General features: G+C 38.2%; 1 protein-coding gene across 6 annotated transcripts in view; it reads left to right on the top strand.

The window, feature by feature from the left end:
* The window catches only part of DGKB (diacylglycerol kinase beta), a gene marked incomplete at both ends in the record, with an annotated part of 464,423 nt that overhangs the window by 49,591 nt on the left and 397,093 nt on the right, over nucleotides 1-17,739 (top strand). For all 6 annotated transcript variants that reach the window (XM_079785451.1, XM_079785454.1, XM_079785452.1 and 3 more), the window contains one exon: nucleotides 11,116-11,269. In XM_079785451.1, coding sequence (XP_079641577.1) covers nucleotides 11,116-11,269 — 154 coding nt within the window. The remainder of the gene's footprint in view (nucleotides 1-11,115; nucleotides 11,270-17,739) is intronic.

Genomic DNA, 17,739 nt, shown 5'->3' on the forward strand with positions numbered 1-17,739 from the left:
TACTCTCACCACTCTCTCCAAGTAAAATCCATTTTGAAAACAAGTTTTAGGTCCATAGTTTAGTTGGGTATAGAGAATCACAACACAATTTTTAGGTTCTCTAAATGGATTTTTCTATCACACTAGGAATATATGGTGTTGTCAAACACCAGAATATTGTCTCCTTGGACAGTATTAGATATGTACTGGCAACTTCTTATTCCCAAGGTTCCTTATGGTTTAAATGACACTATAATTTCATCCCAAACATATTACAGTCCAATTGATTACATCAGAATGCTCTTGCCTGACTTAGATAGAGGTCCTACATGTTACGGTCTCCTAGAATAAGGCACCACTGAAATGGCAACTCCTTGACTATGGTGCCTTTTACTAGCCTCTCTCAGAGGACTGCCCTCCCTGAACTCATCCCTGAACTTTGTGGAAACCTACAAGTTCCTCCAAAGACGGGCTCGATGGGCTTTATGGTAGTCAGAGGCAACTCCTCAGAGTAATTGGCTGCTTTCTGAAGCAGGCTTTAGCTATTATGCTGCATTCGTTGAACACCCCAGTCCACAAGCACACCTTTCTGCACAACTTGCACGCCCACTAGAAGCTGCATGAAAACTAGTGTCAGAGTTAGTTCTGCCTCTTATTGGCGTCAGCAGAGTGAGTTTCTCCCCCGACCCGCCTTGCTCAGGCTTTGCTCTGTGTACAGTTACTAAGGCAGATAATTCCAGTTGCAGAATAGAAAGAATAGGAGAAACTCAGGGTAGCCAAAGAGAAATACAGAATGAGGGCATGTGTATTTGTTGCTCTGTATGTGTTCTTTGTCTGTCAGTATCCTCGTGTAGGGTTTTCTCTTTATATTTCCTGTCAGTAGATGATCCTTGGCCCAAGGCTGAGTTATGTTTTCATAGCTCCCTGGGCTTCCCTTATCTTTGCACTTGCTATTGTGCACTATAGTTTTGTTACTATATTTACCCTTTACATTCAGACAAGTAAGTTGCTTCAATCCCTTAATATGTAATCTGGGAATTCAGAACCTACGTTTTGTACTGCTGCTGCCTACTGTAATATTTTAAATGTCTTTAACAAGGATATTGACACGGATACAATCATTAGCAGTGATATAAACACCCTTTTATTGTAAGCTATAACTGTCCTTCCAGAACCAAAACAACCTTTCCCATTAAAGAAAGCATCTGGAAAGTGTAACAGAAATTGTGGTTTTAGGAGTTCAACTGAACTGAGTTCAAATTCCACATCTGCCACATATTAGCAGGTCTTGAACAAGTTATTTAATCTCTCCTAGCTTCAGTGTGTTTACTTATAAAAAGAAGAGTGTCTGCCTTATTGATTTGTTAAAAGGGTTAAATTCTATGTGAGATAATTAGCTTCATGTCTGACATATAGCTGTTCCATTGATATTTAGAGGCAGTGGCTCTTGGTCACATTTTAGTGATCATTTGGATTTCATAAAAAAAGTTCTAGAGTATGTATGAAAGGTGAAAGTAAGAATATTTGAGATACACCCCCAACCAATCCTGTAACATTGATTTTTCTCAGTTTCATTTTTCTCATCTATGAAGTGAAAAAATATAACTTGATGCCTTTCCCCACTCTAATGTCTTTCTACTGTGAGGGAGGAGAGGAATACATGACATGTGATGCGCTTTGCCTTCCAAGCCAGACCACAATCCAGAATGCTGTCCTTGTAGGAGAGCTATTGTGTCTGTTGTGTTTGCTCCATGTACCACAACTGCAGAAATGCCAGGACAGTTAGCAAGGAATGGCAGTAATATGTTAAGGAATGTTTCTGTTTTTCTTTTCTATTGCTATCAACACAATTTCAGTCATCTTCCTCTTCTTATCAAAATTACAACTAGTTTTGAAAACACGCCAACAAATTCAATAATAAAACGCCTGCTAGAGTTCTGTATTAATCTGATTTTAACTATGCACTAGTCATTGTTGAAATATATAGTATCTTTCATTTCAATATGTGAACTTAGATTTTATATCTTGATATTCAGAATATTACGGTAACTTAGAATGAAATTATGCCCAATAATTTGAAAATATATTTACATAAAACTATGAGAATAATTTCTTATATAATATTATAATTAAACAAATTAATTTGAAGAGTTTATTACAGGTTTCTAATAATTGCACTGAGGATCAAATCTCAACATTTATAAAAAATACACTATCTTTTATCCATGGAAACATTTAGATTTTGAGAATGGATCATCTGCTACATTTTGTGCTAAATTGAAAGCTTAACTTAAATTTGACTGCTTCATGTGGCTAGATAATAAAAACCTGATCACAATTAATCTATTTCTCCCTTAAACTTCTATACTAAACATGCAGAAATTTAAAAATAAGTATTTAACATGCTACTAATAGCTTTCAATTGTTTTCTCTAATAATGAGTTATAAAAAAAAGCTTAAATAATTTTGAAAATAAATTAATAACTCTACATATAGTTTTAATAACAGCCTACATAGAAATGCGGAATTTTAGCACACTATGCATATTGTTATTTTGTAATATTTATTAAATAATTTATATAGGAGTTAAAATCCAGTTTAGAGAACAAAAGTGTTACTGGGATTTTCAAGTGATCTTTTTTTTTTGCATTTTTCCACGTAGAAGTACAACAAACACTATAGGTATTTGTCATACCTAAAGTTTATTTTTAGGTTTGTCTATTGTTTTTGTTTGTACATTTTCATCATCACAAATAGCTTTTTTGATTAGAAATAAAAAATATACTAGGGAAAATAAATATAGAGATTTGTGTAGAAAGAAGTCTTCAGGTTTTTAATAGGTAAAGAAAATTAAAATATTTAAGATCATGCTAACATTCCCATTTAGAAAAATACACACAAAAACAATGTGAATAGTAGATTTGAGTAGAAGAGTAGGCCAGATATGAATTATTAAAGCAGTACAATTAAGTGATGAAAACTGGGATAGCAGTAGTGATTATAATGGAGGCTGGAGCAGATTTAGAGCACATTTCTGATATGTGGTAAAAAATAATAGGTTATGCTTAGAATGTCAAAGGATATGAAAAGAGTTATAGTCATCTCAAGATTGTGTAAACAAGTAGATAATAATATCATTACTTTTATTTCTTTATTATTTTGTCTAAAGCTCTTATTTGTATATTTATCTCCCAATTATAGTTGACATACTATATCAGGTGTACAACATAGTGATTAGACATTTATATACCTTATGAAGTAATCATTACTTTTATTTTATATAATTTTCTATTCCGAAATGGTGATGGTTTAGTCAATGCATTTGATAGAGATAAACAAGTGGCAAAGTATCTTATATTATGTGTGAATATTGGAAAATCTGTCCATAAAATTGTCGTTTGGTCAACTATCACACAATGGACTTTGAAGTTAGGAATATTTATGTCCTTGGTACTAATAGTTTTTAGACCTTGGCGATTTATTTAACTTTCTGAGCCTCAGTTATATAGGAGTGATAATAGCATCTACTTACTGGGTGAGGACTAAAGTATAGTATACACATAACAAATTTAGCATAGTTCCTAGAACAGTGACATTTAGATATTGTTTCCATTATATGCAACAGACATTTTAATCAAATGTCTAATATCATCTTCTAATTATGGATAGTGGAGTGTATCCCAGACTATCTTACCTTATAAAACAGTAATATGCAAATTGACCGCACCTTCGCTACACCCAAGCCACGCCCACCAGCCAAAGCCACGCCCACCAGCCAATCAGGGCGAATATGCAAATTACCCAACAAAGATGGCGGCGGGGGCGGGGGCGGAGCGCGGCGGGGCGGGGCGGAGCGCGGCGCGGCGGGGCGGAGCGCGGCGGAGCGCGGCGAGGCGAGGGCGGAGCGTGGCAGGGGCGGAGCGCGGCGGGGCGGGGCGGAGCGCGGCGCGGCCGGCGGGGCCGGCGGAGCGCGGCGGGGGCCGGTGGAGCGCGGTGGAGCGCGGCGCGGCGCGGCGGGGGCGGAGCTCGGCGCGGCGGGGGCGGAGCGCGGCGGGGCCGGCGGGGGCGGAGCGCGGCATGGCGGGGGCGGAGCGCGGCGGAGCGCGGCGCGGCGGGGGCGGAGCGTGGCTGGGGCCATTGAGAGGCACGGATCTGCTGCCACTGAGGGGGGCTACCCTGCTGTTGAGAGGCGCAGGGGGCGCCCCCTGCGCCTCTCAACAGCAGGGTAGCCCCCCTCAGCGGCCGCAGACCATCAAAAGTGGGGGAGCTGGGTGCCTGTCTGCTCCGGCACCAGCGGACAGGCACCCAGATCCACCGCGAAAAGCGAAAGCGTGTATGGGACCCTACACGTGCATGATTCAATCATGCACTGGGCCTCTAGTAAAGATTATAAGGAGAGATGAAGCTCTAAGGAGGAGTTTGGCATGGAACAATAACCTATGAGAGATAAATGTACAGAAAGTGAGAAAAGCATTTGGAACAAAAAGAAGCTAGTGTGATTGCATCCCACATGCATGTATAATATTACGCTAGATGTTGTGTTTGGTCCTTTGGGAGAAACACAAATGGTCAAGATGATCTTTGCTATCAGAGAGGGCAAAACTAATTAATCTATTTTACAGATTGCTGGCAGAATGCTTCAACTCAGGGAATTCTTAAGCCTTTAAAATGATGAGTGGATTTCCTGTCCCCGTTGTAAAACCTCAGTCTCTCTCTCTTACACATTGGCTATTCCCTGGTCTTCAAATTCTTCTCAACTTGATGTTTCTCACACTACTAACCGTGGGAGATTTGGGCCTTGATAGATTAAAAAGAATAGAATCCATGGGATAGCATATATTTGAAATCATTTCAAAGTCTTGATTATTTTATCATTAGTTCTATTGATTTTGTTTTAATCTGCTTCAATATTAAATATAGAGCCATATACTATTACACTTTAAAATAACCATACTTGAGATTTGTTAAGTAAAAGAATATATTCCTGCTGTGAAGCATTTTTTTATATTTACTCTATCTTATAAATTATTTTCCCATCTAAATCAAATTTTTTCCTTGATAGACTGCCTAAAAAGAGACAGTTGAATGAAATTTTGTTATTTTTGCAATTGCAGTGTCCATACCTCAACTATATATATTATGAGGCTCTACAATGTAAAAGACATTATGTTGACCACTATGTGATACAAAGTTGTGTCAGATCTTGTAGTCCAGCAGGAAAGAAGATAAACTTGTAAATGTGCCTGCACACGTATCTGCATTCAGAGCACTCCATCTTGACATTTTCTTTAAAGGTGAATATACAAGTAAGCAATCGTTAAAAACTAACCTTATACATTCATAGTTGTTCAAGAAATTCTTATTGGGATTTAGTTTTTGAGGAGAAAACACCTTTAGAGCGTGTGTGTGTGTGTGTGTGTGTGTGTGTGTGTGTGTGTGTTTGTGTGTGTGTGTGCGCGCGCCCCACTAGCAGGTCACACCGGTCCTACTGACAACCCTGAACAGTAGCTGAGAGTGTCACACTGGGTTAAAATGGGTTCCAACTGAAGCACAGACTTAGTTGAATACAACTTAGTTGGATACAGACCCTTGATTACAAGTTATACAAAAAGCATGATTAAAAGCATTTGGCTCAGTGGATAGAGTGTCTGCCTGTGGACTGAAGGGTCCCAGGTTCGATTCCAGTCAAGGGCATGTACCTTGGTTGCGGGCACATCCCCAGTAGTGGGTGTGCAGGAGGCAGCTGATCGATGTTTCCCTCTCATCGATGTTTCTAACTCTCTATCCCTCTCCCTCTCTCTCTGTAAAAAATCAATAAAGTATATTTAAAAAACAAACAAACAAACATTCTGCTGAAATTTGTCTAATCCATTAGTTGCATTTTGAAATTACCCACTAAAATAACGGAATAGTGTTGTTTGTTATTATTGCTACTTGCAATCCTTTACTAAAAAATGCATTTCTAATTTTCTTTCTACTGAGTCTTAATAATTGTTAGTCTTAGGTAAAGCTACAATTCGTTGATGATGTGCCTCTGAGGTGATAAAAAAAGTTTTCATTTGCCAAAACTAATTTGAAAAAATTCCAGATGTCCACACTTTTCATTCTTTCTTTGTAAAGGAATTTCCTCCATGTCAGTTTCAGAGGACTATTAAGCCGCTCTCTGATATTTCCAGTAATGAATAACTCACTATAGTACAGATAAGCATAAGAAGTGAGACATTTAAAATGCACTTTTTTTTTTCCTGAAAGTATTTTAATATTAAAAATGTGAATTTGAAATCCCGGGAAGTTAGCCATGCTATATGTTAATTTATATATACTTTGGCTCAGTGGCCTTTACATAATTGTTTAAAATTGATTTTTAGAGAAGGAAGGGAGAGGGAGAGAGAGAAAAACATTGATGTGAGAGCAAAACATCGATTGACAGCCTCCTGCACGCCCCCTACAAGGGATCTTGCCAGCAACTTGGGCATGTGCCCTGACCTGGAATTGAACCAGCAACCTTTCTGAACATGGGAATATTCCCAATCCAATTGAACCTCACTGGCCAGGACTACATTCTTTTCATTTATTTAACATAATTAGTTAATTATGTAAAAAATTTTATACCATAATTGATGTTGAAATGGTGAAAGCAAACCTCTGGCTAAGCTAAGTTATTGCCTACCTTGTTTGATTAGAGATCTTTTTCCCAGTAGCTAACATACAGTGGTATACATAGTAGGCATTCAATCAACACATGTTGAAAATGAGTTAAAGAAATAAATGATTCATTTTTATCTTTTAAAGATCATTTATTAATTAACAGGATCATATGACTGTAATAACACTCCTTTGTATCAGACCAAAGTCCATATTCAATTTTCACATTTTCTAGCAAACTTGTATGTACAACTAATTAATAAGTATGTCAGATCATGTGATTTCCTGCTGCAAATGCTCTAGTAACTGTTCCTCTCCTTCTACCTCGAAGCCAGAAGATTGATATGTTTTTTTGTTAATATATTTTTATTGATTTCAGAGAGGAAGGGAGAGAGAAACATTGATTGGATGCCTCCTGCAACCCAGGCATGTGTCCTGCCGAGGAATGGAACCATGATCTTCTGTTTCATAGACCTCTGAGCCATGTTGGCTGTGCATGGTGGTCTGAGATCTTGCTTGATTAGGCTAGTTCACACACCACCAAAGATCATACTTTGTCCTTATCTCCTACTATTCTAGTGCCCCCTCATCCCTTATCCAGTCTCCTGCGCCTCCTCACTGTCCCTACCGAAATTCCTCTAAGCAGGAGCACTTTTATACCTTAGGGCATTTGCACTGCCTGTTTTGTCTATCTGGAATGTTCTTTCTTCAAATATGTGCAAAGCTCTCTCCCTCATCGCCTTTAAATCTTTATTCAAAGAACAACTTCTCATTTTCTGATCATCAGATTTAAAACTGTAAGTACTCCCCTCCCAAATATAGAAACCTTTGTCACCTATATTTTTTTTTAATAGCATACCGAATGCGGTACCATCAGACATGGTACCTTTAGCTGATTTATTTATTTTGTTATCCCATTCATTAGAAGATAAGCCTTTGATGGAAGAATTTTACATATTCCAGTAACATCATTAACCCGACACCTAGAGCAGAACCCAGTGAAAAGTGGGTGCACAGTTAACATTTGCTGAATATGAGAAACACTCCATCCTGAAACTGCCAAGAGAAATTAAAGTGATGAGAGAATGACCACATTTATTTTCATTCACTTTGAATCTGCTTGGATGAGTAGTGGTGTTCTTTCTTTAGTATTAACAGGGATTTAAAAACAAAGGACCCAGATGGTCAGATATAATAATGAAAGGCAGATAGAAATGTGTTTTAAATGCGTGCCAATTTGGCAGCAACATCTGAGCTGCTTCATCAGTCTGCATTCTTTACAGATTCTCTATATCATCTCCCTAAATAGTCTGTGGATGCTCCTTAGGGGAAAAAACAAAAAAGCCATTCAAAATGTTAAACATTCTTTGATGTGTGTGTTTCCGAGCTTACAGCCAATTCAATTACGTGTGTCCCAACTTTTTTTTTTTTTATTAGTGTTTCCATTGATATGCACTTATATGATCTCATTCTATTTAAAGGTCACAGTCTTAAAAAAACAAATTCAATCCTGCTATATGACAGCATTGAAATACACAATACCTAAATTTGGAAAGGTTGTGCTAAATCATAAGATAAAGAAAATGTACAGATTGAAGAGTATCTATCCACATACAGAAATGTTTGACATCTTGGATGACATAAAATTTTAGGAGATATTTGAAAATATTTTACTAATAAAGTAAAAAGAAGATGGGTGAACCAGGAAATACTGAAGCAGCTAATATTGTTTGCTTTGAAGAAGTTTTTGTTTTGCAACATTGGTAGTTGTATGTAATGACAGGAAATGTAAGAGGAAGGAAATTTGCCCCCTCCAACACTGTAAAGATTTTGAAGAAAGAAATTTACATCAGCAGTAAAACTTCAGAAATAAATAGGATGACATCGTCTCATAGAAATCATTTAAGAAATGAGGAAATTTATGTTCCATTATTATGTCTGTAATAGGCTTTTACTTTTTAAAGTAAGATAATCTGTTTTTAAATGCTTGCTTTCTGAAAGCAGTAATTTGCCAACACTATCTGATACGGAATAGTTTTGGTAAAATGTCTAAGATATAAATACTTGCAGGTTTGATGTGGGAAGCTATAGTGAATTTTCCAGTTTTGTTTTTTTTTAACAATAAAGAGGAGGGCAAATTAAGACAATAAAAAAATCCATCTTACTATAAACCAATGCTTCCTTTTATTTTTTTAATTTAATTTTTTACATACTATGTGCCCAGGGTGAATTAAATACCCTTGACATGAATTTATATGGATTTATTACATTTAGGCAACAACCCTGAATGGCTGATTTTATATGCAGAAAATTAAGGCTCATAGCTGTCAGAGAATAAAATTAAGGAGCTATTTTTTGCTTGCTGAGCAAGGCGGAGCTGCAACACTTGAGAAAGTTCAGAACGCTTTCCTAATACCTGAAAAAATAAAAAGACCTAAGAAGCAATGTATTGCTTACTAAGAGAGGTGTCATCCATGGCCCACCATCATCAGAGTTGATGCAGGTAGCCTAACTTCAAATCAACACACTACTGACCACAAAAGGCTTAGGATGCAGAAGGAAGAGCAACTGTAAACATCGTTGCTTCTAACCACCATGCCTAGGGATATGTTCCTCATACAAACTTACTTTAATTTTGAAATAAAATGAACTCTTGGTTTTCCATGGGTCTTCATACACGGTGAGGGTTACCGCTCATCCAGTGGGAAGTGGATTCATTCTCTTTCAATAGGCCTCCTCTCAGAATCCCTGTTAGTAAAAATAGGGGCCCCCACCCAAGAGAATGTATTTATACACAGTGGTCTGGCCATTGGCTTCATCTGTGAATTTTAAAATGTTGGACTCATTCATTATGGCAAATTGCTTTTTAAAAGTCCTTCTGTTACTTGAGCCTGTTCTTATATTTTTATATGATTCATAGTTTTTAGTTATGTGGTCAGTCTACTAGTGGAATTCACACAAATTTGTGGTGGGGGATTTATTAAAAATGGACAAAAATGAAGTCTTTTTCCTGCCACCAATATACATGTCTGAAGTGCCCTTTTGAGAATGAATAAGCAAAATAGACTAAACTAAACTACAAGTTCACATTCATGTCTTAGAACCATTAGTAAACAAAGTGAAGTTTTGGGCTTTTTTTTTCTTTTCTATTGGTTTGAGATTATATTAGGGACAAAAACATACATAGGATATATACTACATTTGCCATGATGTAATCGACAAAAATTTACTTTCTCTAATGATATCCCTGCATGTCACATGCCATGTTCCATTTTAGGTTTATTCAAACGAATATACTAATAAAATTGGTCATTCTCTTTGACCTTACCTTAATATTATTACATAGGAAAAATAGCCTTTTTTTCTAATCAAAATATCAGTTTATGGAATTACTTTTAGTCTCATCTTCCAGGAGTTGGGGTAAAATGATGAGCACCAGTCTGCCAAATTTTATTTTGCCCTATTTTTAGCTTCATTTCAGTTACATTAAACTTGAGTAATGAAAAAAGGCCCTTCCAGGGCTTCCCACGAGGCCTATAGTCCTTGCACTCTCTTGATCTGATAGACATGGCTTGCGTCCAGGTTCTTTGTAGGTCTCCTTGCCTTTCCAAATGGCCAACTGGACAGGACCCAGCACAGCTCCACTGCTCTTCTGTTCCATGTTGGCTACCTCTCTTTCAGAGGAAACATTCCTCCCTGTGCCCGCAGTCACGGGAGTGCTGGCTAAGCCTAATATAGTACCGTTTACTTGCCTTTGCCCTCAATTTCCCAGGCAGGAGTCAGACTTTGGCCCGCTGCCCTCTGCTTGGAGAAAGCCAGCTCTCTGGGTAGCTCCTGTAAAGTTCGCTTATTAATTTGATCATGGAAGGTGGCTTCCATCGCTATTCCCCAAGTGGGCCCAGAGCCTCCCAATGCAGTAATGATTGTGAATGTCTACTTTTTGATAGCCCTGCAGTGAGGAAGGGTGGGCAAGGACCTTGAACTAGGCTACTTTGAAAGTCTGCATAGGGAGTTTTAGAATTTCTCTTTGGAATTTTGTATCTAGCGGTTTTGGTGTTGTGGTGCAATTATAACGGTAACCACTTTTTCTAATTGTTGAAAACAATATTCACCATTAGAGGCATGACTAGGAGATGAGACATTCCTTTGAAGTACTCATGAATCTGCACTGGAACGTTCACTTCAGTGGCCTGATTTAATCATTGCAACAGCTCCGTGGAACTGGGACTATTAATCTTAATTTACAGAGCAGGGAACTAAGATTTAAAGTAGATTTTTAAGGTCATACAGAACCTGTGAATATGTCTGCTGGACAGCTCCCCCTTTTCCTGCTATACTGCTGCAGGTAAGACATATCCACTTAACCCCCATGTTAGCCAGGACTGCCCGACATAGTTCTGAAAGAAGGTCATCTCCATTACTAATAATATTGAACAAAGCATAACATCTTAACACTGGCTGAGTTAAATATATATATTTAATTTTTTTCAGACAATAGATTTTGAAGGTTTCAAGCTATTTATGAAGACATTCCTGGAGGCCGAGCTTCCCGATGAGTTCACAGCACACCTTTTCATGTCATTTAGCAACAGGTTTCCTCATGCCAGCCCCATGGTCAAAAGTAAGCCTGCTCTCCTTTCAGGTGGTAAGTCTAATTCTTTACTTGAAAAATGTATATACAGTCAAAAAAAAAAACAAACATCAAAATAAAACTTGAAGAGAGAAAATCAGTATCAGAGTTCTCTATAACAGAAGAGATGATTTGCTTAAAAATTACCTTCATTGTAGGATTTATACTCTCATACTGATATTGTGCACAATGTTTAAAATGTTTCCAAAATGATAATAACTGACCATTAGAGAAAATATACTTTGTCATTACCCATCTCTTATCACTCAGTGTCGTAACCGTGTATGTCTACGTAGTAATTTTAAGAGAATCTTTTTATCAAATATGGAAAAGTTCTCTTTTAAATGTTTTATACATAAATGAAGTCACAATCCAGTTGTATAGAAAGCATAATATTTAATATAAAATGGTGCAAATTACCAACATACTTTTACATTGTTATATTTGTAATTTCAGAGAAGAGTTGATTTTTCTCTTAGATACTTACTTAAATTTTTGACAACATAGAGATGATTAATTCTTTCATTATGTATAGCTCTTTAAAGATGTCTAATAAATTAATACCATTTGCTAATTACATCCTTCTCCATCCAGTCAGGAAAACCAAAATCTCACTGTGTAACTCTAGAGAATGTGAAGGAGGAAGTCGGTTAAACAGTGTTGAAGGGTTGAAAAAGCAAAGAGGCACACTGAGGTGATGCAGTGGTAGGACCAACGCTGCCCCGAGGTTGGAGTAATCAAATCCCAGGAGCGGGAAGAAAGGCCCCCTGAGCTGGGATGCAGTTTCCACTTCTGTGGAGAGGCTATGGCCTCGCTGGCTCAGGAGCTCAAGGAGGGGCCTGCAGCCCTGGATGTCAGACCCCTGAGGAGCGTCATGATGGTCTGTGCAGGTCTGTAGAGAGAGCTCACTGTGCCTTTCGTGGAGTGGGGATAAGCAGAGTCTAGAGCCCATTGCTATAGGAACCACACGCTGTGCGAGTGACATGCTGGAGCCATCTAACAGGAGGTGCAGGTAGACTAGCCGGAACTGCCCTTCTCTTTCCTGCTTTCTAATCTCTGTAGTGCGCCCTGTGAACCCAACTGGTTTCTCGCTGGCCATGGAGAAATGTGGTCTACTGCTGCTTTTCTCACACTCTTTGATTTCATGTCTCTTTTGGGTCCTTAAAATTATTATTGAGGGCTCCAAAGGACCTGTGTTATGTGGGTGATACCTTTTGCTGTTACCACATTAAAGAGGAGACACTTTAAAAATAACTATGAGTAGCCCATCACATGCTAATAAAAATTACATATTGTGATAAAAAGACTTAAACATATGGAGAAGTAGCATTGTTTTACATTGGTGCATTGCCTTTATCATTTGGCTTCCTAGCAGGGAGCTAAATACCAGTAACCATACTTGCGTCTCTGCTGCCATATCTATCTTATGCAGCCTCTTGGAAATACCACAGTATACTCATGAAAGAATGAGAGTGAAAGCAGCAAATGGTATCTCAGAATCATCATTGAAATTGTTTTGACTTTACAAATCCCCTGAAAGGGGCCCAGGGAATCCCAAGGGAGCCACTGGTCCAGAGAGTTCCAGCCCAAGCACCACAAAGTAGCATATGGACATGTGAGTAAAGAGGAGAAGTTTAATAATTGACACTCAGATAAATAAAAATTAAAGAAAACACTCTAATTAGGAAATAGGTGATTCAGCCATAAAGAAAACTTGGGCAACTCGACAAAGAGTCCACACTATTAAGCCTTATGTTGTGCTGGGTCCCCTTCTGTTAACGAAGTGATATATTTTTCCTGAGCAATTTTGGTCCAAGCTCTGTAAAAACAAGTATACTATACCTTCCATGTGATATATTATGATCCCTTTAAAATATATGAACATTAATCTTTATTCTAACCTTCAACTACCCATCAAATATTTTTAGTCCCTAAAATAATTCCCCTCCTATTACGAGTTGAGAGGACTCACAATGCTGTTTTTCTATGAATCAGTTCATTTGGTCTGTCCTTAAGGTATTGGACCAGAGCTTACAAGTGTTCCAGGTTGAACATTTTAATATGGGATAATTGCTTACTTTGATCTCGAAATTAATACTTCTAATTTCTCCATTTCATGCTTTATATGGATTTCACCTACCTTAGGCACAATACAATAATAATGTTTTCCTTATTTAATTTGTACGAAGCAACACTGTCCTTGGGTTTTGAGAAAGGAGAAGTGGGAACATGTTTAACGTTTTCTGTCTGAGTAACTGTCAGACAGGATAGAGGACATAAATTACTTAGGTCATGTTGCAGAAATTCAAATCTCAAAACCTCTTTTAAATAAAAATATCACGCAATAAGTATTACATAGAAGATGCCAAATTTACAAGGAATAGAAATCAAATCAGGTCTCAAAATGGAAAAAAAAGGAATACTAGCTTGTACTTCATTTGGGGCATCCACATATTCTGTAAGGATCTGCTTGAAAGGAATTGCAAGAGAGACTGTGTACCCCTCATGCAGCAAAAATAAACTAAACGGTGATTCCTTTTCAAAGCTTGGCCTCCCCCTTTTGAAACCTAAGAGTGCAGTGTTCTTTGTGGGATTGTTTTAAGCCCTATATAATTTTCGGACTTTGATATTTTTTTTCTGGGCAGTAAAGAATACCAGATAACCATAAAATTTTCAAGGCCTGGCTATCCTTGAATCTAAAACTGAAAAATAAATGTATTTTCATTTCTAGGACTTTGTTTTGCAATAATATATTATCTACCCAATATGTATTTGTGGTTAAAAACATCACAAATTATTTTTGAGATGAGAGGTGCTGTAATCTATTTTGTGTATGACCTTTTAGAGTTCTCCATATTTTATTACCAGTACTAGAGGCCCGGTGCAAGAAATTCGTGCACGGAGGGGGGGGGCGCCCTCAGCCCAGCCTGTACCCTCTCCAATCTGGGATTTCTCTCACAATCCAGGACTGCTGGCTCCAAACTGCTCGCCTGCCTGCCTTCCTGATTGCCCCTAAATTGCTTCTGCCTGCCAACCTGATCACCCCCTAACCACTCCCATGCCAGCCTGATTGATGTCTAACTGCTCCCCTGCCAGCCTGTTTGCCCCCAACTTCCCTCCTCTGCCGGCCTGGTCACCCCTAACTGCCATCCCCTGCAGGGTTGATTGCCTCCAACTGCCCTCCCTTGCAGGCCGGGTGCCTCCCAACTGCCCTCTCCTGCTGGCCATCTTGTGGTGGCCATCTTGTGTCCACATGGGGGCAGGATCTTTGACTACATGGGGGCAGCCATATTGTGTGTTGGATTGATGGTCAATCTGCATATTACTCTTTTATTAGATAGAAGGATAGAGGCCTAGTGCACAGGTGGGGGCCAGCTGATTTGCCCTGAAGGGTGTCCTGGATCAGGGTGAGGTTCCCTTGGGGCATGGAGCGGCCTGGGTGAGGGGCCTGTGGTGGTTTGCAGGCCAGCCACGCCCCTGGTGACCCAAGCAGAGGCCCTGGTATCTGGAATTTATTTACCTTCTACAATTGAAACTTTGTAGCCTGGAGCGGAGCCAAGCCTCCTGCTCGATCCGTGGCTGCCATTTGGATTTGTTTACCTTCTATAATTAAAACTTTGTATCCTTAAGTGGAGGCCTGGGCCTGCCAGAATGTGTGGAAAGCTTGGCTTCTTCTGTTGCCGGAGAAACCCAAGCCTCTCTTCTGGTAGCCATCTTGGCTGGGGTTAATTTGCATACTTGCCCTGATTGGCTGGTGGGCGTGGCTGGTGGGCGTGGCTGGTGGCGTGGCTTGTGTAGTGGAGTGATGGTTAATTTGTATATTACTCTTTTATTAGAGAGGATACCATCAGGAATATGATAGCTATTGCTGACTATATATCAACTGAACAATAAGGACTTTTCAATGAAAAGAAAAATTGAAAAAGGAAAACAATGTTGTTCTTATTAATGAACAATAATCAAGTATAGAAGATAGGGTAAAAATAAAAAAAATAGTTATTATAGAATGACATATCTTTAACTTAATTGCGAATGGGTATAAAGGTTGTGTGTGCAGTTGTGTTTTATTGAACTTTTAACACCTAATGATTCATCTGGCATTTTGTGTAGTGAGTGATTTATTTTCTTGGGGAACATCTTGTTGCAATGTGACTGCTTTTAATCACCTATTTAAATATAAGATGATTATTTCTACTGTCCCCATGTTGGACTTTTCATTTTTGAAGGCGTTCTTGGTGCACTCACTTTCCAACTTTGTCATAGTCTCTTCTGCTTCATTGTAAATGCCAGGTCTCTCATCCCTCACCTGTTGATTAGTCCAATGACCAGCTTCAGATCTTCATGTCATCCCTAAAATCTATCACTTGAACTATTCTCTTTATGGAATTGTTCAAGCATTTGGACACTTTGTTTTTCTGAAAGTGGCTTCTAAACCCTTAAATAGGAATCAGTATGATGATCTCATATTTCAGTTCCTACAACTTGAACCCTGACAATCACCAGAGAGAAATCTCATAAATTTTCTGATTGTTGCCACTACAGATTCTTACCCTCCTGTATTAACATGGCCTTAACATCTGTTTAGTTTTTAAAAACATCAGTTGTAAAATGGATTTATTCATGATATTTTTTGCTAGATCAATTAGGTTAAAGTTTTCTAAGCTTTTTAATTTTACTCAAATATTTCCCCTCATTCTCAACAGATGACATTTTTTTTATGTCATACAAAAAAAAAAGGCTCAATTATTCTCTACTCAACCCAGAACTATACTATATCCAGAAGATATTTAGGGTTGAGAATAATCTACATTAATAAAAGAGTAAAATGTAAATTGGCCGTACCTTCGCAATGCCCACCAGCCAATCAGGAGTGAGTATGCAAATTAACCCAACAAAGATGGCGGGTTAATTTGCATACACAGGCATGGAGCGGCCTGGGGCAGGGCGGAATGTAGGCGTTCTCTACCGCCTCAGCCGCTCCGGACCTCTGGGCAGCATGGGAAGGCAGAAAGGTGACTCTAGGCCTGAGCGAAGGCGGTGCCAGCAGCCAGGGGAAAGAAGGCCCATTCTTTCATGAATCTTCTTGCATCGGGCCTCTAGTACTAATAATAAAAAGTAAAGGTACTTTTTTCTTTGGTCCCCTCTCATTGTCCATTCCAGGTGGCAAAGGATACTTGATTTGTGCTGTTGAGCTACAATATCAATAGTGGAGTTTAGCCATAAAACCAGAGTATCACAACACCAAGTACTTCTTTTACGTAGAAAAGTAGAAACAATTTCTTTTTGTCCATAAGAAAGTTAATCAAATTAAGAACAGAAAATTGCCCAAAGAAAATGAGGTACTTGAACCTTGGGGAAAATTCTTTTGCTAAATGACTTTAGTGAATGTTCTTGCCAAAAGACACACTTCATTAATTGTGCTGAGAAGAAACTATTAGTCTTATCAGGACTGTCTTGAGGATATTAAAAATTGTGTATGTATTTCTGTGTGTACTTTTTTACCATCGGTGGCTTTATAGGTCTGTTGTGTATAGTAAGCTACTTCAGTTTCCATGATGCTAAAAAGGGCAAAGACCTGAAAAATACAGAGTGTACAGAGTCAAGGCTATGTGACTATGAGGTAGGGAGATTCTTGGCACAAAGCTGGCACTTAAAATGTATTTATACATTTATTAATGTTGATGTACTTTTACTGTTGATAATAATGATTCTATATAGTCTGTATAGCTTACATACCTACATAAAAATGCTGTAGAAATAGAAAAGAATTTATATTAGCTAATTAGCATTTATTAATATTGATCAGTGCATTTCTTATGCTCCTATAGTACCAAATTATTATTAGTAGTAAAAGTATTTATTCACAAATTATTTTACTCCAATAAATCTCCTATTGTGAAACCCTGAAAACCCTTCACATAACCAGAGAAAAACCCCACAACTTCAAGTACCCATTTATGATAAAATTGCTGTCAGTAAAGGAAAAGTTGCCCCATAATTTCCCCTTTAGTTATTAAGTTGTTTTGAATATATTGGACTGGATTATTCAGGTTGCTTCTATTATTCTTTCTGAATGTTTCACATTCTCTAATTGTTTATATTCAGTATTATGAAAGCTGATAATGGAATGCCATGTACCTTCATTTTTTAAGTATAAACAAATGATCATAAGGTGTTCTCAATAAGTGAAATGTATAATAAGTTTGGCATTCTTTCAAATGAATGTCACATGTTCTTTTTATGCTTTCTTGTTTTGTTCTGAGTTTTTGTATAAAAGGTTTAGATCAAGCTGATTAAATCATTTCAGTACCATAAGGGGAAGCTAAGAAGGGAGGATTAGCTCATCAGGCAGGATGAGTTAGGTCATGACTTAGCTGACCATAATTCAAGGACTCCGTTCTCCGAGGCTGGAAGTTATGGTTATGTCAACTGTCAGTGCCAAAATGTCTCTTATACTAGGTTGAAATTGCTTATTCCTGCAGCTG

This window comes from Cnephaeus nilssonii (genome assembly GCF_951640355.1).
Source record: "Cnephaeus nilssonii genome assembly, chromosome: 12".
NCBI lineage: Eukaryota > Metazoa > Chordata > Mammalia > Chiroptera > Vespertilionidae > Cnephaeus > Cnephaeus nilssonii.